The following is a 25,195-nucleotide window of genomic DNA, read 5'->3' on the forward strand; positions in this document are numbered from 1 at the left end:
AAACTCCTTTCTACATAATTTCTTTTAACTGTGGCTCAAAATTCAAGCTTATATTCTTCTGAATAGCCTATTTCTTTCTATAGCCTATTTATGATTGGGAAAGGCTATTCATCGCGTAGTTAGTACCACTTGATTTTGAGTTTTCAATTCTCAATACAAATATCTGTTCGCGGATACTGACCGACACATACACTCACACTTCTGAAATTCGGTGCGAAGTATGGTTTCTTTTGCCATGAATGGAGCTGAACCACAAGAAATGCTTTCATTGCGATTCTAGAAAATGTGTTTAGCTCAACTAAATAATGCAAGCTTGGACCAACTGAAGTGCTGTCCTCAAAATCTTTTTTTTATCAAAGAATGGGTGGTAATTTTAGTAGGAATGGAACTAAATTTATCGGATAGTTAGTGAAACCTTGGTTCTATTGGACTGCTCATTGTTTCCAAGTACGTTCAATAGCCAACCCCAACCTTCGATAACTTTTACGTACGGCTGTATTCGCTTAGTGCTTTTAAATCAGTTTCTCTTCCTTTATCGCAATTCAAAATATCAACACTCATTTTAGCGATAAACGCTACTTGGGTCATAATTTTCATCGCCAAGCATATTTCAGATTAGCAGTTGCTCTCCTCCTTAAATTTAATATCCGGTCATGGAAATAATGTGAGATAGAGAAATGCAAGTCTTTTAAAAAATGGGCAGCAGTTGAAGGCGTGTTGCAGTGGAGTATCGCAGTTGGCTCCGCTAAAAACATAACCTTGTGGATGCTTAAATGCTGAATCAGTTCAATTAATTTTTAATGCTATATTCGTGACTTCTTTTATATCGAGCTTCTTTTATTAACTTATGCACTGAAATGAAATGCCAAAAAAAACCCACAGCGTATTTAGTCGCTATTTTTCATAAATCACTAACTTATCCTGAAAATGAAATTCATTTTTGAAGCGCCCAAAGAAAACAATTGTAACGTCAGAAATGTCAAACTAAATCACCAAATTTACCTGGGCACTTGAAAATGATGAAACGTCAGTGAATTAAATTTTACCTAGACTGTATTAGTTGAGCCTAGGTACCTACCAACTGCTGTTGGTACCTAGGCTCAGGGGCGTATCCAGGATTTTTTTATGGGGGGGCACAAGGGTCTGACAGGTGATCTCATATTTTTTGAGATTAATAAACAAAATACAATAATTACTGTAGAAAATATTCTCTTTGTGTTGATATGAAAGTTATCAACATAGCATTAAATGACTGAGGCTCCGTAATACACAAAATAGAATGAACGTAATGATTACAGCATTAAAACTCTTGTCCTTTTTTCAAGCGGCACGTGCCCCTTTGTCCCCCGCATTTAAACCGTCTATGCCTAGGCTGAATTAGACTAAGAGAACTTCAAAATTGAGGTAAAATGTTAGGTGTTGAGTGACACCCTATCGTAGCCTGAGGTGTACAAAGTTCGAAATGTATGTAGACATTGAAGCTTTCACAAGGTGGTTTCGTTTAAAAATTTAAAACAAATGTTCGGGGTCAGGATGATAATGTGAGGTGTGCCGGGATATGCGTAAGGGACGGAGTCGAAATTTCAAAATAATCACCCAAGGGGATAAAGCAAGAAATTTCGCCGCATATTTGTCACTTTTGGTCCAAAATTGTATTTCAACGGCCATTCTTTCCATTATTTAAGGATGACAATGAGTAAGGTTGGGTAGTTGAATTACTGCGAATATTAGAAGGACCCCGATCACTTTTCGTCCCGACACAATGAGGTCTTTTCTTCTGATTCACCAAAAAGCAGATGTTGGTCAAATATCTTTTGAAAGACGTTTATTATTACGCGCATCGTATTTGAAATTTTTGCGGAACCTCAATGCAAGACATGTGACGATAAAACCGGCTGTTTTTCAAAAAGAGATTTATAACCAGAGATATGTTGCAAAAATGCCGTATCGTAAGATCCTTTCCACTTTTTCTTCAGCTGCGGTTGCTTCCAATGATGCATTAATACATTTAAAAGGTCCACCGATTTCCTCGACGCCAGTTGTGCTTTTCATCCTTTTTGCCTTCTCCCTTCAAACTGCGAAAAACTCATCAGGACACGATGAAAGCTTACTTAACTCTCTTTAAACGATGTTTTTGCTACGCAGGATTCAAAGTGTTCAATTTATTGCCTGCCTGATGTGAAAAATGTAATAGGGTGGTTTCCTATAATTTTTTATTGCCTATATCGAAAGATTATTACTCCTGGAGTACATATTTCACGCTTTGAGATTTTTAAATTACTCAATCTATTTTTCGCGATTAAATGAAAAGTGAAAATTTTAAAGCGCGCGAAAACGCGACGGGTAAGTATGAATGCCGAGAAAACTCTATTCTGGTTCCCGCTGCCGCAAATGAGGTGACCTTGGAGCGAGGCTCTGAGCGCTGATACGACGCAGGATGCTAGCAGGTAGCAGAGTACCATGTTAGCTGGTAGCGCTTGGCTTAAATAAGGATTATTAATACCTTATCAAACGAAGAAAACTTTCCGACCTAAGCCAGTTTTAATAGGTGATTATTAAGACATGTTACCCTGAGCTCTGTGCCTCATGCATGCATCGGTAATCTCAGACGATGTAAAACTCCTATCTACTCGTATAGAAACTAGGTCCCTGTGACGTCACGTGGAGTGGCATCGCATGGGCGCCAATCTGGCCTTTTTCAAATGAGGATAAAATTGACCCTTGCCATTCGTCTAAACCGGTATTTCTGAAACAAAATAATTTGTATTTTATGAATACACTAATGGTGGGTAACGAATCGCAATCAATGCCTTTCGTTTTTTTTTGATGGAGGAAACTACCCTATTCTGTTAATGCAATATTGATTTCTGTTGTACTTATATTATTGGCTATTAACTCTAGAAATTAGAGGGTAATCCTCTGAGTTAATTCCGATTAACTCAGAAGACTTTTGCCATAATCCTCTTGAGTTATTCCGAATTGAATTAATCTGCTTAAGTAATGATAATTTTCTTTTAATTTTTGTACTAATTTCCATATTCAATGACCGAAGTGAAGGCATTAACTACTAATCAAATGATGGTAGTCCAAATATAAATACTTTTTCTCGGTTACCTACTTCATTGCATCCACAACATTCGCCATAAAAATGAAGAAACAGTACCGAAATATTAACTCGGAGCAGCGCAAATGGCCATTTATATTAAAGTAAATTGTATAGTACTGTGCACAGGAAATTCTCTGTGGTGCAGAATAGCGTGGCCAGGATTGAAACATCAATTTACTTATCCCAAGAATCGCACGATTGCCGTAAATGAGGCCGTGGTTGCACTCCTGTGATTTACGTGTTCCATTTTCTACGTCGATGAGCGCCACAAGAAGCTATTGGAAGTGGCGGCGACTCAAAAGTTTCAATCGATGTCGATGCAAAGCATGCGATCTTTTGCGGAGAGGAGACGCGGCGACCGCAGGATAGCACGCCGCCGTGGAGTGAAAAGTAGAGACGCAATGAGCAGGACGAGAGGGAGGCGTCGGCGGGAGAGATTGATGGCACTCGCGCGGAACGCCGAAGCGACGACGCGGGGCTGGGAGAGCCGTGAAGTCGAGGCGACTGCATGATCGACGAAAGCCTGTGGGAAATGCTGGGAAGGGAGGGGGTGGCCATCTCACAGTCTCGCAAGAAGAGGAGAGAGCGTACGTGTAGGAATGGTGCCTCCTCCGAAATACACGCATCCCCTCTCCCCCGCTCCCCTGCCTCCGAAAAGCAAACCTTACACGGAGGCCAGGGTGAAAAAAAATACGATCACCCCATCCTCCCTCCTCCCCCCCCCCCCCTTCGATATCCAAACGGAAAGGACGCCTCCCCCCCCGCGCCTCTTGACGGTTCCATCCGGCGACTGGTACGGCCGCGGACATCGATCCACGGACTTCCCACGACGAACCTCTCCTGCAAGGGTTACGCCGGCGAGGGCAACCGCCAAACCTATAACTCCCGATTCTTCTCCTCTCCCTCCCCTCTGATAAAACCTTCACCGCTAAAGGACTTCCACAACCTACAGCCCCATCCATCCTTGCCGGCATAACGCCGACACCTCCACTGCACACGACCGACCACGATCCCATCCAGAAAAAAACAGAGCTTTAGAGGATAGACTATCTAATCTAGCACCTATTGCTTCGCTAGGAATGGAGTGTCGGGAGACGCGTGGTGAATAATTCGGAGAAAGAAGGAAGAGTTAGGAGGGCGTGAGTTGAGTGGAGAGGCGGATGAGGCGCTCAAGGACGACGGCGCTCCGGAAGTGCCGCACCGCACTCTCCGCCCCGCTTATTAGGCCAACGACAGAAGAATCCCTCAGCAAATTCCACGTTCGCGCGACCCGTTTTCCGATTCAGATGAGAGAGGAAGTTTTCGAACAGCTTACTGGTTAAAAACGATGCGCAGTACGAGGACGCCCAGCGCTGGCAGCGTCTCCGCAATATTCACTTGATGAAATCACAAAATGATGGAGGCCTTCGAGATATGATGGTAGAGGAGGATGCTGAAGATAATATGGACTTGTAGGGTGAGAAATGAGGAGGTATTCATAAGAATAGGAGCAGTGGCGTAACTATGAAGGGGATGAGGGGATAGATCCCCCCCCCCCAAAGTCTCAGAGAAATTTTTAAAAAATATTTAAAGCAGTGGTCTAGTTTTAACATACACTAACTGCACCTGCTTAAAGATAAATTTTTAGCGTCAAAATAATGTAAAATGTATCCCAGGCATGTCATTTTCAAAAGTTTTCCGGGAAACCCCGTTTCCTGGGCGATATAGTGGGGTAAGGATGACGGGATAAATCCCCCGCCCAAAGCCTCAGAGAAATATTTAAAATATTTAAAACTATTGTCTAGTTTTGACGTATAATAACTGCATCTGCTTAAAGTTAAATTTTTCGTGCCAAAATGGTGTAAAATGTAATCCCAGGCATGACTTTTTTCAAAAAAATTTTCCGGACCCTCCGTTACGTGGGGGGGGGGCACCCAGGCTATCTCATCCCCCCAAAGCATATTCCTAGTTACGCCACTGACGAGATAGATTGTGAAATTGTAAAAATATTTTTAAATACATCGTCTAAACTTCAAAAATGTGCTTACGTCCCATATACTCCAAAATAGTACATCAGCTGACGGTGCGGCTGAGTCCGTTAAAGGATATGACTATTCTAAGCGAGGGAAAACAGATGATTTGGCGGTTGGCCACGGCAGTCGGGCGTCACGCAGGAAATGGAACGGAGGGGGACACAATGGAGCATCTTCATTAGAGTCCCAGAGACTAGGAAAGATGCACTCAGAAACACTATTAGCTATGCTCATCGGATTCGTTAGATTAAAAAATTTTGTAATACGAAATGATCTATTATATAAAATTCAAATCCACCATTTATAAACGGAGTGATACACCTAAACAACGGGAAACCTGAAGGTATTTGTTTTTATTATTGTAAATTAGTAACGATGAACACATGAAACTTGATTTCGGGACATGCGGTAATAAAAAAATATTTTATCAAGTCTCAATTACATTCAAATGCCGGCGTAAATGGAAGAGCCTCAAAGGAGATTCACGAACACGAACGAAAAAAACGGAAATATTGGACAACGAAGTAATATCACCGCTACAGTTTTATTCTCTCATCACGGGAGTTCATGAACACCACGTCGCCAAGAAAATGCATACCTTTCCCTCGACCGGTATATTTTGGGGTGGGATCACACGCTTAAAACCTATTTTCTTTTTTTCGAGATATTAAGTAGAATGGTTAACAATTGCATGCATTTCAACTTGAAAATTTTACCGAAAACCTGAATCACACGATCATTTTTCTGACCTTCAAAAGGATTGCTCCAACGATAGCTTTTCAGGGACCAAAATAGTGATCGCATCATTTTTTCTGAATCACACGGTTTATTACGTACTCCCTTTTTAATTCGCTTTCCGAATTTACAATGGTCATTCCATTAGCGGTCAAAATATTAGGGGCTTAACATTCGCTGCTAGCGGTCGTGCGTTCTGATTGGCTGAAATATGGGTGTCATAGATGGTTTCAGGGACGGATCCAGGATTTCTTTCTGGGGGGGGGGCACAAGCAAGGCCGTATCCAGGATTTTGTTCTGGGGGGGGTACAAAGATACCTCGTAATACAAAACGAACGCAAGGATAGTGGGACCGTATTGAAAATCTTGCATATTTTTAATGGGTTTTGGGGGGGGCACGTGCCCCCGTGCCCCCCCCCCCCCAAGATCCGCCTATGGATGGTTTCAGCGAAGCAAAAAGTCGAGTGATGGCAAAAACGATAGAAGAAAATGATCGCGAGAAACTGTCATTTTTCCGCCATCGTGAGAGCGATTACTGGAGTTATCCCTCGATAGGGATGGAAAAAAATGATCGTTTGATTTCAGCTCATGTAGTCATTTAACGGTAAAATTCAAACGTGGGACTTGGGGCCAAGGCATCGTAATTTATTTGCTTCTTTTCAGTTAGAATAAAACTGTGAGTTTTTCAATTATTTTCTTTATAATAATATTTTCTTCTTTTTAGTTTAAATAAAATGAGTGTTTTAGATAATAGGGTGGTTTCCTATTACGTTTTAATGCCTAAATCGAAAGATTATTACTCCTGGAGTGCGTATTTCACGCTTTTAGATTTTTAATTGACGATAAATATTTTTAGCGATTAAATGAAAAGTGAAAATTTTCAAGCGCGCGAAAACGCGACGGCTAAGTATTAATGCTGGGAAAACGCCGAGTGACGTCATTCTGGTTCCCGCTGTCGGCGTGTGAGGTGACCTTGTGGCGAGTTTTTGAGCGCTGATACGTTGCAGACTGCTAGCAGGTAGCAGAGTACCCTGTTAGCTGGTAGCGCTCGGCTTTAATAATGATTATTAATACCTTATCAAACGAAGAAAACTTTCGAACTTAGCCAGTTTTAATGTGTGACTATTAAGAGATGTTTCCTTGAGCTCTGTGCCTCATGCATACATTGGTAACCTCAGACAATGTAAAACTCCTATCTACTCGTATAGAAACTACGTCCCTTTGACGTCACGTGGAGTGGCATCGCATGGGCGCCAATCAGGCCTTTTTCAAATGCGGTTAAAATTGACCATTGTCATTCGTCTGAACTGGGATTTCTAAAACCAAATAATTTGTATATTATGAATACACTAGTGGTGGATAACGAATCGCAATCAATGCCTTTAGTTTTCTTTGATGAAGGAAACTACCCTATTGCTTTAATGTAAAGTAATATGTTCACTAAACTCAATTTTTTTACATTCGAACAGCGCCGAATGGCCGAAAATAGTTTCGAACTATCGCGAATCGTTAAAATTTATGCTTGAGCTGAGAAATTAATACAAATTTTAACTGTCGAAATGGGCGGCTCATGCTGCCTCTGAAGAGCGATAAGTAGCATGACAATGCATTGTCATCTTGTTTCGATCAGTGCTGAAAATTTTAAGTCGATAGAATATCGGGAAGTGGGTTAAACTTGAGTCGCAATACTATTTCCGTAAATACAATAAAACTTACAAGAAATAGACGTAATGAAAACGTAGTAATAATAAAATCTAAAATAATTCTTGGTCTTTTTACTAAGTAATCATAATGTGAAGCACCTACCTTCATTGGAGGTTAAATCATTCCTACCTGTCTCTTTTGTATTTTTAAGTAATGAGTTAAGCAGCTAGTTCAAGATGGTATCGTGCAATAGAATGCAGTTATCTGGAACAGAATCAGTAAATCTCCCCGAACATTAAATCCAAGGATCCGCTTAATTTCGTGTATTGAAGGCCGGAGTTTTCTTTCCCCTCCGGTGATTCCCTCACTTGCTATTCAGATATATCAATCGAAACTTCTGGGGAATCGTTCGGTTGAAGGTTGAGTTCTCGTGCACAGGATCTCCTGTTAGTGAGTTAGATACGGTGCACCTATTGTTGAGATACACGGGAAATTACGAGTATAAAACTGATATTGCGTGAAGGTACAATAGATAAATGAAATTTACCTTGGAAAACAAATCAACGGACTTTCTTCTATGTGACTAGAGGTCAAAAATCATTTCAGACAACCACTAGTTTCGTTAAATTATGGAGGGTTAACAAAGTATGATATTATAAGATCATAATTGGTTATTGCGGAAGAAAAATTATTTCAAGAAGAAAGAGTTTATCTGATGGAATTTGCCGTATTGTTGCCCTTTTTTCACCAACTAGACAAAGAAATACACTGCAAAGAAACAGTGATCAAGGGAGTGCATAAATTCGTTTAGTATTTTGATTTATGACTATGTGCATGTATGTATGTATGTACATTAATTTAAAAATAACCCAGCCTTTATATTAATATTTTTTTCAAAGTGTTATATGTACAGTGTTCTAAATGAATATGGTAGATATACTGGGTGCGTAAGTCACCCGCCAATGAAGTGCCATGTCTCGCTTGGTATTCCGATAAAAATCTAATATAAGGCGGCATCTCTGTTAGAGGCAAACTTATCAACAAACTTAATCCACGATTATCCGAGAGCTCTTTCTGCTCAGATATCCTTAGTCACCATTCCGTGACAGAGTCGTAAAACCGAGAAAAAAATCACTCAAACGTCGGGGCAACTCGAGAGTGTCATCTGCGAAGTGCCTTCGAATGGATATTGCTCTGTCATGACTCGCATCTCTCTCCTGGCCGTGGTTAACGTTTATGACTCGCCCTCTTCTGATCTCAAAAGAGAGGGAATAAAGCTCGGAAGGGTCGGGGGCGCTTGCCGTGAGTCCCTCCGTGTTCCTCTCTCTCGAGAGAGAGAGCAGTGGTGTGACATTATGGCAGTGCGTGTTTGGAACTGCGGGAGCCTCCCAAGGGTTGTTGTTTTAAGTGTTCACGAGGTGTCGGGGGCGAGGGTGGAGACGTTTCTCTCCCTCGCACCCTCGCGGGCGAAAGGGGGGAGGGCCACCTCCCACCACCTTCTTCCTTCACCCCGTCCCCCAATGCCCCGTTAACTTCGCGCCTAAGCGGATAACTCTTCAAGAGAAAATAAACAACTCATCTCAATTTTGATTTTGATACCGTGTGTGCGATAGTTCCCTGTAATAGGTCTTAAGAATACCGATAGATGGCGTCCAGTCCACGCTAATTTTTATCTATCAACGCCCCGAAGGGGAGAGGATGATTTTTTCTTCAAGTGATAATTTATATTCATTGCTTATTTTTTCTATAGCCGGTCTTAACTCCGCTCAGTTTTGTCCCAAAACAAGCGAGACATTTTAACGCACTTAGGCGTTATCTCATCCCGCGGGAATTCCGCTAATATACTCAAGCGAAATGAATCTCGTTCATTCTAGTTATGCTACATTTGAAAATCGCATCAGGGAAAGAATTTTCCTTCCAGAGCTTGCGAGACAAGACTTAACGAGGATGCTCGAATTAATTCGTAGTTATGACGAAAGCATATTCCATTCGTCATTAAGCAGTAAAGCATCATTTAGCCGTATAAAAAAGATTACTTCATGATAACGGTTTTTTGGACCTCAAATCATCTTTCTGTTAGGGACAGAGGATAAAATTCGGCCAGTCTACAGTATTTTTATTTGGAAACCACACTCAGCGGAAGAAAAATAAGGCCCTCTGGAACACAGCCCACTGACGAATGGAATACGCTTCCGTTGTAACTACGAATAACTTCGAACACCCGTCAGCCCATGAAATAGGTCTCTACCATTTTCCATTGCACCGTTGCTCTTCTTCATATGCTTCCAAATCCTTCAACTTGTGCTTCGTATACCTTTATTTCTTCTAGTATCTTCTTGAGCAAATTTAGAGAAAAATGGTAAGTAGTTGGAGGAGGCGACAGACAACAGGTCATTTTCGCCATGAGGGAAGGGTATGTGAAGGAAGGATTGTGTAGGCCCGCGCCCCCTCAAAAATTCGTTATGCGTGTGAGGAAAAAATGTCTCAGGCTTGTCGATTTTCCCCGGATTGTCCAGATATCGAGATTCGAGTTATCAGGGTTCCAATGCTGATCATATGACTCTTCTAAAATGCTTAAAACTTAAAAATCACTACTTATAAACTTTCCTGTGGCTAGATCCCCGGTTTGAGCCCCCCAATTTTTTTGTAAGTCGTCATCCCTGATTGTGAGAGACCCGGCGTCGGCATAAGCCTGCTGTTAACGAAAGGCGCCAAGGGGACCATGGCTTAACGTCCCATCCGACGGACGGAGTGTTTTACTTGAAATGCCCTCCACAAAGTACTCAAGTAGGGATCGGGCAGTCTCTGAATAAGTGACAAATTACGTTCGAATGCAGGCAAAACGCAATTAATGTAATTTTACGCATCGCGCGTCCTCTCTAAGGGATAAGGTCAAAAGAGATAAGAAAATGGTGTTTCGAGCGTAATGATTAACCGATTAGGTAAGTAAAGTTAACGGCCCCTCACGGTAGCTATGAACTGTACTTCAGAGACTCGAGACGATATCGGAGTTCAGAGATCGATTCGATACATACTCAAGTCTCACCTCCTCTTTCCTCGCAGCAACACTATTCATTAGACGGTGGGCACGATTGCCAATTTTTTAACAGTAGAATAAGGTCTTCAAATTCTATATTCTCATGAAAATAGTGTATCTCTTCGTACATTAATTCATTTTTCAATATAATGCTTGGAGTAAAAAATAAAATACCGTAAGGTTAAATTGGAGAATTCACTCTCATTTGAAAAATTCCTTACCCTTTTTATCCAACGTGTCCAACAATAGGCAAATTCCTCTCGATCTATGTATCCATCCTATGGGAATGGGAAAAAAATATTTAAAACCATTATTATTACTACACCACATACGCCAGATAGTACGACTATTTTTAGGAGTTTATATGATATAGAGGAAAGAGAAATATAGCTTTTAATCCCTCCAACACCTTCTTCTTCTTTTATTCTGACTCCCTCCATTTATTTCACATCTGGGGTAGTGGAAAGAAATATGTTCACTATACATGCGCCGAAAGCATTGTGAAGTTTATTCAACTCACAAATATTTCCGTCTCTGACTACATCTCCGCTCATCAAAATTTATACCATAGTTTACACACATTAAAAAATGATAAGTACTCCTCCCTACAATAACATAAAGATTTATATTAAAAGATAAAGATCAAGTCATTTTCACCATTGCTATTCATTTACTTCATGATTATTTTCAGTGCGGCCCAGGTTCAGTGGTTTGCAAATAAAAATCTCTCATCTGAAAATCATACCCTGAAAAAATTTCACGACCCCGTTGAAAGTGAAATGATAAAAATTCACGTGATTTTTGCAACTTCTACGATTTCTTTTCATATTAAGGGCAAAAGTGGAAACCACACTGAATATAATCCACATTTAATCATTTTATGTCTCTTAATTCGGGTTTATTTCAATGTTTCGAGGCATACAGAATTATTTGAAATATAATTTGATTTCATGGTTGATTTTTTACTTCAAATTTTTTAAGTGCTACACCCCCATGTTGTACAATCATCTCAGATTAAATAAATGTTTTAGAATAATTATGTTTATTTTTTTAATAGAGGATATAACTTATTTTAAGGTTAACTCCAAAATCATTCTGATTAGTACAGAAATAAGTATTCTTTGAAATATATTTTATGTTAAACTTTTCCCCCAGAAAGTACATAATTTTGGAAGTTGCGGAATATTTTCCGACTGTTCGTCACAAGCGATGCATAGAATGAATGAATTGACGAGGAAAGTTGACCTTTTACAACATTGGGGAATTCACTCTGTTAGGAGAAAGAAAATCGAAACTTACCTCGTTCTTGTCAAACACCGAAAACATATCAGCCTGCATTTCTGGCGTCACCGTGTACACTTGGCCCCGGTCGTTTCTGAAAAGGGCTCGACATAACGACCCGAACTCGTTGATGTCCAGAAGTCCATCCCTGGAGACAGAAAATCGAAACGTGAAAAGTGTGAAGGAAGAATTGAAATGAAACGCTTTGCCATTTCAGCCGCGAGAACATATTTTGCTACTCGAAGAACAACCTCCACGTCAAAAGTCTTTCCTTAATCGATTCAAAGTGTGTGGATTTCAGGCCAGCTGTCCTCGTCTGCACTCTTGCCTGTCATCTGTGTCATGTTGACAACATAATGATCGTAAGTGCAACCAAATGGTAGCTTAAGGTCCTGCTGTTATACGTTCTACCACCATCAGTCATGCAGGATGATCGGTAAGAAACAGCCATTAAAATAAACACGGCAACGCCATGGACATTTTTAGTGAGACGTGACGAATTCCTAAGGTTTATTTTCTCAGAAGTGATGAAACAGTTTCGGCAGTAGAGTCTTCATGCTCACTTACAGAGGCAAAGTCAGGGCGGTTCCAACAACATACGAAGACTACGCAATAAATTCAAAAGGTAAAGGCATGTCCACAATGATCATGGTGATCATAAATCCTGCATTAGACAACCTTAATCAACAGTCGCCTGCAATATTGCAACGCACCAACGATGAAAAAACAAAATTAACCTAGTGTTTCTTCATTCATCACGTATGAGTTTTCTAATTTCATACTTTATTATCTACTGTACTACGTTGCCTTGAACACACTTTAAGTGAATAATGATTAACTTTGATGAGTTTCAACGGCATAAAATGAAATAGAGACAAATACTGTCGAAAGAGGAGAAGGACATTCAGGATAAAGATTAATAGGACAGGATTGGCTAGCGACAGTTTAGTTCTACAAGTTGCTGGAATAAATTGTTGGCGAAGAAATTTGGTGTGATATAAATCCCGAAAAAGAACAAGAGCGATGATCACAACGTGAACTCATCACGGTAATTAAACAGCCCCAATTAAAAGCGAAGAGAAATTTTGAAAAAAGGAACAATAATACAGATTTTTAAGATTGAGCTCGTAAACTTTAGAGGCTAAAGTATTTGAGTAAAACATTACCTGTAACCCTTTATAACAGGGGGAGGAAAGGCTGTAACGATTGGGAGGGAGGAGAGCGGGAGTCCAAACACCCTGAAATTTTTGGAATTTAGTCACCACTTTTTCACTCTCCATTCGATCGTTACATAACATTTTTTATAGGTAGGAGTCAATAAAACTGGCTCTTAAGTGTGCCCCTTTCCAGAGGATTCCCACCTAAATGTATCCGATACTTGGAATTCTCCACTCACGAATATTTTTTTAGCTACTGCCTTGTCACGCGGGACCCCAAATTTCATATGGAGAGGACAACCATTGGTTATTTTTATTTTAACGCATTTTACAATAAGTATTATTATGAAGCGTGAAAAATTCTCTAATTCAATGCATCTTTTATTCAATTATGAAAGTATTCAGGGAAAATTTATGCCATTATACCCCTCGCAGTTCTGGACACGTGGACCGCAGGAATGAAAAGATTTCCATACCCTGATTTGGTAGATTATAACAATGAGAGAAAGAGAATATTGCTTCATGTTCATTAGATATTTTTTACCAATTATTATTCTCGCAAATAACGTGATCCCAAGCGACAGAGAAATGGTGCCAACGCAAACATTAATTTAATATTTCATATAATGCTCCTGCGGAAGGTACTAGTTTTCATTTAACAGGAAGTGAAAATAATGAAACGGTAAAATTTTATTGCAAGTGATTTATTGTTTTCAACAGCTTTAGATAGAAGTAATTTTATTTCATTTCCCCCTAAATATTATTCTTCCCCGTATTCCTTATCAACGGATAAATGGGCTATATATAACGGATAAATGGGCTATGAATTTTTATTACTTCTTGACATATTGTTCTTATAGAATAATAACTTTGCGCAATTGGCACTTTATATATTCATTCGCTACTGTGCATGCTGCTGGCTAACTTCACTTTTAATTGTCAACTGATGTGATGACTTAACAAACATTTTTAAATAATATTTACTCCAACATGAGAATAATTATTTACTTACAATCCCCGACATATCCGAGAAAAAAATTCATATCCCTTCGCCGTCTCTTTTTCTCTCCTTTTGATCGTTACAGAGCATTGCTTACGAGTAAGAGACAATAGGGTAAAAAAATCTTTAAATTATAGTCATCATATTTTTATATAAAAATAAGTTTCTCGGCAATGAAAGTTTAAAAAAAAACAGAAAACTTGTATACTAACGAATAAAAGTCAAAATATGGTATAAAATATAAGTAATAGTAGTGACTTATATTAGAAATCCTGTAACGTAGGAGTTGAATGAATGAAAAGTGCTTTTTTCGCATGGTGATTTATTTCGTTCGACCATGGTTTCGTTACAGCGTAACATTTTAATGGTGGAAATGTTACTTTTCCCTGATTACCCTGAACTGTAACACATTGAGAATGTTACGCTGAAACGAAACAATGGTCGGACATAATAAATCACCAAGTGAGGAAAAAATAGTTTTTATTCCTTCAACTGCAACGAGATGGAATAAAATTTAAATGATCGAGCAGAAATAAGAGTCTTAACGATGAACACAGAAAGAAAAGTGAATAAATTTACTTCACACGCTCGATTACAGTTAAAATAACGAAAATGTGTACTCTCCAAATTTCAAAACGCAAGTTAGGGGTCAACAAGATGCTGCCTTTCCGGATAAAATTCCAGGGTGCCTAGAGAGCGTGCGGCAGTTCTTCAGACTAGCACGTCCTAAATGCAAATATTTTCAATAAATTATTGTTTATTTAATTTAAAAATAATAATCGAGTAAAATAATAATCGAGTAAAAACCAATAAAATTCTTAATTATTTCTACTGGAGTGTTGTCTTGGCTTTATTAGTTGTCCACGTTGTTCAATTGTTATATGCACATGGTGGGGAATTCAATAGGCTACGATTCGATTGAGCATTTTTATTTTCACACAGCAAATTGGAAAGTACTGCTAATTGAAGTACATCCGTCCGTATTTACACTATGCAACAAAAAAAATATTTACGTAGCAGTTTATATAACTTTTTGCGATGGAATGTAGTTTTTCGAAGTATCGAAATGTTATATAATAATTTTATTCAACAATGCTGCATGAGACTTTGCAAGGAATGCACTTTGTCAAGCCAAAAAAGTTACGTATATTTATTTTTATACAGGCATCGAAATTGTATTTAAAACAGTGCTTTACGTTTCCAATCCATTATTATCTATAAAAAGAAGTTATGTGGCAATGTTAAAAAACTTTGTTACAGTCTTGTTTGGACGTCGGAAATGTTATACAACTTTTCTTCATAACTTTGTTTATTAAACATTGTTTTATAACATTGTTACAGAGTGTAAATGCGACTTAACCGCCATTCTATCCAAAACCTTCGCCGTTGAAAATGCCTACGATGAAGTTTTCACTCTATCACAATCAACGACAGAAATAAACGCACCCAAAGCATCCGTGGGTGGAATCTAGACACCCGATACAAAGGAATAGATTGCGTAACTCCTAAGTAGGTAATTTTCTCCTAACTCGGCAGTTATTTTCCCATGTTTTATTAGTTTTGCAATGCTACCCCACCCGTCAAGCTTCATGATGACGGTGATCCTTTTTGCTTCATGCTTTTCTCCTTTGATGTTTGTTTCAGGATTTCTATTTATCTCTTTCGTTTTTTCGGAACATGGTAAAATTATTGCATTTAACGAAAATGAAAAGGAGACTTCGTTGATTTCCACTGATTTATTTCGTCCGTACGTCTTGTTTCGAATCATAGAGGTCATAATCAAGTAAGGTACTTGATAATGACCTCTATCGTTCAAAACATGTCGTACGGACGAAATAAATCAGTGGAAATCGACGAAGTATTCTTTTCATTTTCGTGTTTTAACTTCCACATAGTTGAGCCTAATACAATTGAACGAATTATTGCATTTCTTCACTCTTTAAAGCAAAATAATGCCGTAGTTCACAAAATTTTCCCTAACTGTCTATGGTGCCTGGCATTTTTGGCTAAACAGTCTAATTTAAATATCCCACCGCCTTTTAGCCATGAATGCTTGAAATTCGTGGTATATTAGCACGGCCGGTTTAAGCGGTAAGCAAAGTAGGCGGGCGCGTAAGGGGCCAAGCAAAAGGGGGCGCCTAAACTCTCTGAATTTTAATATATAATTGGCTTTTTAGCTCTAAAAATATCAAATTCAAAATATCGCAAGCACGTTTTAAGTTCACGCTGATATGAAGCCTTGACCCTTATTCCTAAAGTATTTTCCTTTATTTAAAAATGTATGCGAAGAGAATCCCATCTACCTCCCATTTTATTATGATGGGGTCGGAATGTTGTTAGCTTACACTAGATCAGCGGTTCCCAAACTGGGGGTCGCGACCCCCAGGGGGGTCGCGGGCCGTACGGAAAGGGGTCGCGAGATGTGCGAATAATAAAGTGAACTATGTACTTAAACTTAGACAACCATTTTTAGGGGGTCGCGGCTAAAACGTATGGGCTAAAATGGGTCGCAGAAAGAAAAAGTTTGGGAACCGCTGCACTAGATAAATGTCTAGAACCGGCACTGTATATTAGTGTATGATATAAAGTCACACTATCATCACCTGACAATGTTGTTTCATGTAAAAAAAAAGAATTTCATTCGGTACACCGGAAGAATTTCATCACGCACGATCCGGTTTTCATACATATGTATATCGTCAGGTTTTTAACGTTGTATTTCTTTTTATTTGCGATAACGGAAAGATTTCACATCATAAAGCCTGAAATTATCAGTTAAATGCTGTTTTATTTTCGATATAGCATTTGGGAACGGGGATAAAGAAAGTGAATGTGATTCAATATTTAGTGATAAAACACAAATTCGTTTGATATTTCTTCATATAACGTGCTATGGGCCATTTCAAGGCATAAAATTCGAGTCAACTGAGAACTCTGAGTCAAGTTGTGGATTTTGCGAACGCAAATAAAATTCCAAACTTATAATAACCGGTAAAATCAAGCTATAAATTTCTTCTAGTGTGACGGAAACCTACTCAGGCTAGGAGGTACTAACACGTGGCAAGCCTGAAACATTACAGCCGTTTCTTTATCGCTAAGCACGTAATTCTGCTTTGTTTTATTTGCTGATCCAAGCTGCCTTACTCTTCCATAATATTGTCCACTATCGTAGGTTGTAAGAATAAGGGCAAATCGCATCATGCATTTAACGAGTAACAAAGCATAACAGTTTTCACTGAAAACGATTCACTGGAAGCTATTTTTCCACATCAGAAGAAAATTACTTATGTCAAGGTGTGACATCAAGGGACGGAAGGTAACATGGCATTATTTAAAATAGATTGCGTTGAACCTGCCGTTACACAGATGTATATCTTAAAAAGGAAACGGACAAAGTTCCTAAACACTACGACACTCCTGAATTTTTTATGCGATGTGTTTTCAAACTTATCCAATTTTTACCTGTAGTGAGTGCATATTTACATCTGATTGCCATAGGCATTCAACAGTTTGTAATTGCGTTATCTCTAATGTATTTTAACGAAGGATGCGAGTTCGTTTAGAGAATTTTTCTGCTCTAAAAATTGAATGCTTATCCTTTGTACAATCACTGGAAAGAAGAAAGAGGAATCCTAAGTGGTGCTCTCGGATAAAATTTATGCTACGAGAAGGAAATATTGCTAAGGATTAGAGTATTTATATATTACGCAGATGTTAGTACGCCTTGAAAACATCGATTAATACTAAAATGAGAAGCCGCCATCAAATGCTATAAAAGTACATGGGAAAAAATTCTACGAAAACGTGAGTTGTAATCGCGTACACGATTGCCCCAGAAACTCCTCAATGCGGCACTTATATCCCCCAGTTCTTTATTAACTCCGCAACTTGTCAAGTGATTAGTTTTAAATCTTACCGACCAAAACTACACCGATAAATCAAGTTGTGGAAAATCAATAACACTTTTTTCAGTAATAAGTAATCCACACCAGGAAACAGCAAGTGAAAACATTCGTGTGGGCAGTGGCAGTCTACGGTTCAGGATCTTGAACCATCGGGTAAAGCGGTAAATAAAGAAAAGAGGTATTCGAGACCTGGTGCTGGAGGAGGCTGCTGAAGATAAAATGGACAAGGAAGGTGAGCAATGAGGAGGCATATAGACGAATAGGAAAAGAAAGAACACTACTGATCACTGTACCCCAAAGAAGAACACGGTGGATTGGCTACGTAACGAGACACAGCATTCACGTGGAAAACATGATGGAAGGGAAAATGGAAGGAAAAGAGCCTAAAGGAAGACCAAGGGACATGTACCTAGGACAAGAAGAGCCTCAAGGCACGGGGAGGGAAATCAGCGTGGTAAATAAAAACTAGATTGGGGTAGGGAGAAGTGGAGGGCTGCGTTATACCTAGCTTAGAATTGCAATATGCGTGCAAATGTATGCGTGTAAGTATATACGAAAATATGCTTGATACAAAACGTCGTGCCTGTTTTTCAGAAACTTTTTCACTGGCTAAACATGTAAGGTCCTATTCACACTATGTAACTATACAGGAGCGCAGCTAAGAATTAAGGGTAGGGGGTTTTAGGCGCAACTATTACTTAGGGGTGTGGGTTATTGTATACCCTCCAGGGTAAGCGGGAGGTTCGGGGGCCCTCATCCAGAAAATATTTAAGATTAATGGTTCAAAATGGTGAGTTTGACGGCTTTCGGAGGGATATTTCATTAATCCTAACACTATTCTATGAGTAATACTAATCCAATTAAGTAAAACGGAGTAAACTTTTAAAAATTTCTGAGCTCTGGGGGGGTTTTATCCCCCAACCCCTCCCCCCTCGCTGCGCCACTGTAACTATAACATGCGAGCAATGGTGATAAGGAGAAATATTTCTCTTTACGGGAGGAGGAGTAAGTTTGCAGAGGCACTGTTTTTATCAACTGCAAGCAATTGGGGAAAAGGTGCATCTTCACACCAAAATTTGACAGAGAAAGAGAATTGATAGTACTTTGTAATTACCTATGTTTTCGCTTAAATGGGGGGTGAATTTATTGTTAAGAGTGGATTTTTACGACATTAGTAAATCATTTTAGGTCGGCGTTGAAGTAACACCCGGAGCTGTTCGCTTTTTACTGGGTAATTGACGCTCATTTTCACAACTTCATGGTAGTAATTCGACATTAAAATCGGATGTGTTGCACTACTCAAAATAATAGTAGAAGTACTCAAAATAATCTCTCCTTGCGGGTGGACAACTTTTATTTATCAGAATAGGAATAACGTAGCAAGGCAGCACGGATCTTATAAAAACTAATAAATATAGTTTTTAGTAATTTATCTCACAATTCATTATGCAAACGGATGTCAGCGAGACTGTATTGGTAAAATTTTTATGTCAGCACTAGAGATTTTACATTACACAACCGAACACGATGCATTTAATAAAATTCCAATGCAAAAGTACCATTACTTGCCCCTTATCACTCAAATACTTAAATAAATAAGATAACGACCTGTTTGGATCTAGTTGGAGAGAGATTACACTCCCACGCGTAGAACTACCCTTATAACCGAAAAGACCCCGTAAACGCCCAGTGCCGTGGAATGGCACTGGGGTGTATCTCCGGTTCCACTTAATATTATTCTAATAAATTTTATGAGGAATCTTTACCACGTGTAATGCATGTACATGATATTGTTGAGATATGAACGCTCTCTGAAACAAAAAAAACTATAGGCGCTAACGGGTTATGGAAATGTTCGCCTTATTTGTACCATATCTGTTCTTACCTTACGAAAGCCCCCGGATTTGACGCAAAAAAGCAACCAAAACACTTTTTTTTATGAAGGGTACCGACTATCAAAGTTTCTGCTGCCTAACATTCCATTTCATGTGATTTCGCTGCCATAAAATGTACTCATAGGTCTTTGATATGCTAACATTTTACTAAGCAATAAGCCGCCTTTCCTCCACTAAAAATCAATAAATGAGTGATATTCTATCAGATTCGATGGCTAATCTTAGGATTCTGCAAGTAAGTTTGCGCGGTTTATTTATCAGTACAATTTTCAAAAACAACGATGCCGCTGTTTCCGTTCACATTCCACTATTACATAAATAAATAAATCAATTTTGAATTATTGTCCTTCCCCACAGGAACACTAACATACAGCAATCCACAGACCATTTTATTCGATCAATTCATATTCGAAAAACGAAGCCACGCGCTGTTTACTAAATACATAGACGAGTAATATTTTACGTTTAACGGAAGATTACCAATGGTCTGCCATGAAAAGCAAGTTTATGCAACCAATTATTATTAGTTTAAACGCTATACTGGCGAGACATTGATAACAACTATCGTATAAAATTAAATCGTCAAGGTATTATAAAAATTTAATGATTATTTTATATTGATCATTCCTGAAAAAAACAAAACCATTATACAGCTACAATAACGTGAAAATCCTATCTAAGGACGACAAAAAGGGTGAACCCATTTATGGCATCCCTGTGGTTAAATTCATGCGTTTATTTACATGAAATTATGATTATTTTAAAAATATTACGCGTAAAATATAATATCGGAGCATATTTCTGAAATCATAATTAAATAAATTCGTTTACAAAGTGAAATTACTTAGCTTTATTGTAACTTTAAATCTCAACATGTAAATTATCATTCCTCTGGAAATTATGCATTGATAAAGGTCCATCGCAACGAATAAAGAGCGCACGTGCATATTAATGCTTCGAGTAGCAATAAATTGAGGGCACAGGTAAAAGGAAAACACTTTTCACGGTAACCTAGAAAGTTAGGAGAGAGATGCGAAATGGTGTTGAGCTGAGACACACTTACTCTTCAGCACAGCACTGCTGTCCACGTGTTCTTGAATAGTATTTTTTTGAAGCAGTAGCTCAAAAGCATTATTTTTATATATTTTTTTGCACTGTCATCAGTAGGCTATAAGAAGGATGTTCTATGAAGCACGAGCGAACCCAGGACTTCATTTAGAGAGGGAGGTACCCAAAAATCAAATCCTACCGTCCAGAATATGAAAAAAAAATCATATCCCAAATATTCTAATTTCGGATGTATCCAATTTATTCCTCCTCCCCCTTCATGTTCGCCCTTGCTGAAAATTTTGGAAGTTTTTTCAACGAGAAATTGCCAGATTGTAGGCGTAATTGAGTGGTATGCTTAGGAGAAATGGTATACTACGGAGAAAATACAGCAACTTGGTATAAGCCACAAAATAATACTTACCGAGGTTTCTAATGGCAATGACCACATGAGTAGACGCCTTGTTCGATACCGTTTGAAGATTTTGTGAGTTATACTAACTTGCTGTCAATTCATTGAGGTATTAATGCTTGCTTCCCAAGATATCCAAAAATAATTCCGACACAATCATCGAAAACCTTACGATGTATTTTTTTGTACGTAAATGACTTGTGTAGCACTGATTAGTCGTCAACGAAAGAGAGAATTCGCGTATTTTCATAATTCATTTGCATAAATATAGCGAATGTAAAACAACCCACACTCAGAAACGGAAATAATTGCGGAATCAGTTTGGATTGATTATTGTTTAATTGCCTCAATATAAAGCCCGTTGTACGGTTCTTGGTTAATCCCTAACCCTCACGCAAAACTCGGCGCCCTACAGCCCACATTTGTCACATTGGAGCACAGCAAGAAGTGCGACCGGAGGATGACCCACCGACGACGCGTAAGGCCGCCGAAAACCCGACTGGACCCCGGAAGAAAGGACTGATGGGGCTAAAACTATGCGGACCATCCTAAAACGCACTGAACACCGCAGACAATTACTGGGAACGTACCATTCAACTTAACGTACATTGTGGGCTCCAGAGATTTTGCCCATCGGAATCGGCTGCATACTTTATCTTATCTATCGGCTGCACATCTACTTATATTTTGAACATTTTCAAATAATATCATTGCAGTAAAATCAAGTGGCCACAGCAATTTTAATAAAATATGAAAATAAATGCGGGATAGTTCATTCGTTTGTTAATTTAATGCAATTTATATTTTTCAATTAGTTAGCATCAGGCACACTTTAACTTCAAATTGCCTTCATAAAATATAATTTGAATGCCGAAACGCAGGGATGCTGACTTACAAAAAATATTGGGGGGTCCCAAACCGGGGATCTTGCTCCGGGAAATTTTATAAGTAGTGAGTTTTAAGTTTTTTAAGCATTTTAAAAGAGTCGTATGATCAACATTAGAACCCTGATAACTCGAATCTCGATATCTGGACACTCCGGGGAAAATCGACAAGCATGACACATTTTTTCCTCACACCCATAACGAATTTTTGAGGGGGCTCGGGCCCCATGGAGTCGGCGCCACTGCCGAGACGTGATGGTAAAAGATGATCCACATGATCGGTTTATTTATCTGACATATTTAACTGCTTGTTCTATTTCCTATCTAAATTGATGTCAATCTCATATCTCGAAATATGGTAAGGTAATTTAAATTTGTTCGAATCATGAAAAACAACATGAGTTTAAGGTTCCCTCTTTGGTGCAAAGAATATGCAAAGAGAGGCATAATACACAAAAAAATACGCTGAATGCAGTAAATGGCAAATGGGATATCCTGCCGACGATACACATGGGAAATAATTTTGGCAAATAAATCGCGTTTTGATACAGTTAATTTTAGGAAGAAGACTATTTTTGATTTTCCAGACTACTTTATATTTCATTGGTAAATTTTAAACAATAAGTTCGTAATTGATGGTAAATATACATATTTTTTACACTTTTTCAGCAATAACAAGGGACCAATTTTATAAAGTCTATTTTCTATTTCCTTCCATTAATATTGCGAAACTGATGACAAATAATAGCAGTAAATATGTAAAAAATATCTCGTAAGGAGTATTCAATACTTTAATTTACACAATATCGCATTGGTAACGTGGAGAATATTCCTTTCCTCTTTGCGCATAACCCAGATAATGGCTTTGACTAAATCCAAAATTGATAGCTTTGAATTGCGTTAAAAATGTTTATTTTAAAAATATTCCTATGCTTAGGCATTGAATTGAGCTATTTTTCATTTCATCCGCATCATGTAGTTATGCATTCATGCATTTTACCCCTTCCGCGGCTTGTAATAGATTTCAAAATTCCCGCTTGATTAGTGGAAGGTATCACGGATAAAGGATATTTCAAATGGTGCTGATTTTGAATTAATGCATGTAAATAATCCTCCCACAAACGATTATTTCACATTAAAAAAGCAATCTGGCAAACTTTTACGCAATAATTAAAAACTAGGACACATCCTCGTGGGTGCTCAGACCTTCCGTTGCCCCAACCCATAACAGCAGACTGGGAAAGGGTGCGTTGACATCAGGACAATGTGCGTACCGGAAGGAATAAGATCAGAGTTAACACTTACTCGTCTTTGTCGAATGCAGTATAGCATGCGTCCATCTCCTGACCGAAATCAAAGCACTGGGTCTCCTCTGGGCACTGTGCCGATGACACTTCCTCCACCTCAGCCGGCATCGCGTCTGATCTCCTTCGCCTCTCAAGGCACGACTTGAATATATGTCGTCCACAGATCGGTAGATGTCAGGCCGGTCGGGAAGCTGCCCCGCGTCGCTGCGCAGATATTCGATAAGGGGGCAGGGGGGATAGGGTGTGGGACAGGACATGCGCAATGCGGAGAATTTTCGGCATGTTATTCCAGGGTTATTCTTTAGGGATGAATCCTAGGTAAGGTCAGAGTAAGGTTGTTGAAGGGGAGTTAAGTTCAGAGAGGAATCGAAATCGTTGAGAGGGAAGAGAACGGCTCGGCTAAGTGGGGGTTGGGTTTTTTCATTTCCTCTTCATTCTTGGCGCGGGGTTAATATTGTTGTGGGGTGGGGCCCTGTGTGAGGATGGTGGAGGGGGTCTATGAAAGGGCGCGAGGGAGAAAGGAAATGTTACGGAAGTGAAAAAATACGCTTGCTGGGAGTGTAGAATAGAGTGGGAAGGACAATATATTTATAGAGATCACCTATATAGCGTCGTGTTATTTAGTGCCAGGTTCCGATGATGTATCACGTAGGAATAAATGCTTACGCGAGAGTCGCATGCATGTCTCTCTCTGTACTCTGGGCTCACTCAAAATAACTTTTATTGAAAACTCATTACGAATTGTGATCCTTATACAGAATGTAATACTTATCTTCCCTGTTATTTGCGTGCTGGCATTCTACTGTTCTGATTTAGGAGACATCTATTCTCCCCACGTGTTTTAACTGGGTGATTTTATTAATCTATTTGATAATATTAATTTTATTAATTAATTTGATTAAATTAGTTAATGTAGGAGGACAAACCGCTACTTGCCCTATTACGACCGAGAATATAATTTATTCATTGATGTTTGCCGTGAAGCTTTGGTTGCATATGCGTTCATTTGTACAAATATTTATGAATAGAAATAAGATGCTTTGAAGCAAACGAGAAAAGAAGGGGAGATTTCTTCGGATAAAATCCATCGGCGAACATTTGCGAACATAATTTTTTTAAACACATCAAATTTTGAAAGCTAGTACACATTTTCCATCAAGGGTTAAGTAAACTTGTTAATCTTGAAATTTTGCGCTGTGTAGACTACAGGAAATTACTCTTCCGTGTAAGCAGTATTGATAAAGTGGACTTATTATATGCGCATAATTACAAGAGGAATGGAGACCTCAATATTGGAAAGGTTTACAATTTTCTGGTACTTATTGGCATGTTGTTCAATGGGAGGGACGTAAAAAATAACAATTTAATCTAATTAAGTACGGCATCAAACACCCGGCTAGTATCTAAGTGATCGGTTTATTTTGCCTGAAAATTTTCACTGCTGATTCTATTTGCTATCTAAATTAATGTCAATCTCATATCTCGAAATAAGGCAAGGTAATTTTGAACATGAAATATAAATTATATTAATCCAGTTGGTAAATGAAATTGGTGAACCATCTTTTTCTTTGAAACTAAAATGCACTGAAATTTTTCTACTTGAATGGTCCATCGAAAATACCTACCTAGATATGGGTGTTCCATGTCTTCTAGGAATATCTATAAATATTATCTCATTGAGATCGGTATGGAATGGCTCAACCACTTTCTGCGTAAAAAATTATTAAACTTTCCATGAAAAAACAGCTCGGAGCAATGATTAAATTATAAATA

General features: G+C 38.7%; 1 protein-coding gene across 1 annotated transcript in view; it reads right to left on the minus strand.

Annotated features, from left to right (window-relative positions):
* Nucleotides 1-23,573, minus strand: part of LOC124167931 — a 50,716-nt gene extending 27,143 nt beyond the window's left edge. The window contains exons 1-3 of the mRNA XM_046545998.1: nt 23,421-23,573; nt 11,834-11,963; nt 10,756-10,812 (exon numbers count right to left, since the gene is read on the minus strand). Coding sequence (XP_046401954.1) covers nt 10,756-10,812; nt 11,834-11,963; nt 23,421-23,530 — 297 coding nt within the window. The 5' untranslated portion in view covers nt 23,531-23,573. The remainder of the gene's footprint in view (nt 1-10,755; nt 10,813-11,833; nt 11,964-23,420) is intronic.
* Nucleotides 23,574-25,195: the final 1,622 nt, after the last annotated feature.

Source organism: Ischnura elegans, chromosome 1 (genome assembly GCF_921293095.1).
Source record: "Ischnura elegans chromosome 1, ioIscEleg1.1, whole genome shotgun sequence".
Classification (NCBI taxonomy): domain Eukaryota; kingdom Metazoa; phylum Arthropoda; class Insecta; order Odonata; family Coenagrionidae; genus Ischnura; species Ischnura elegans.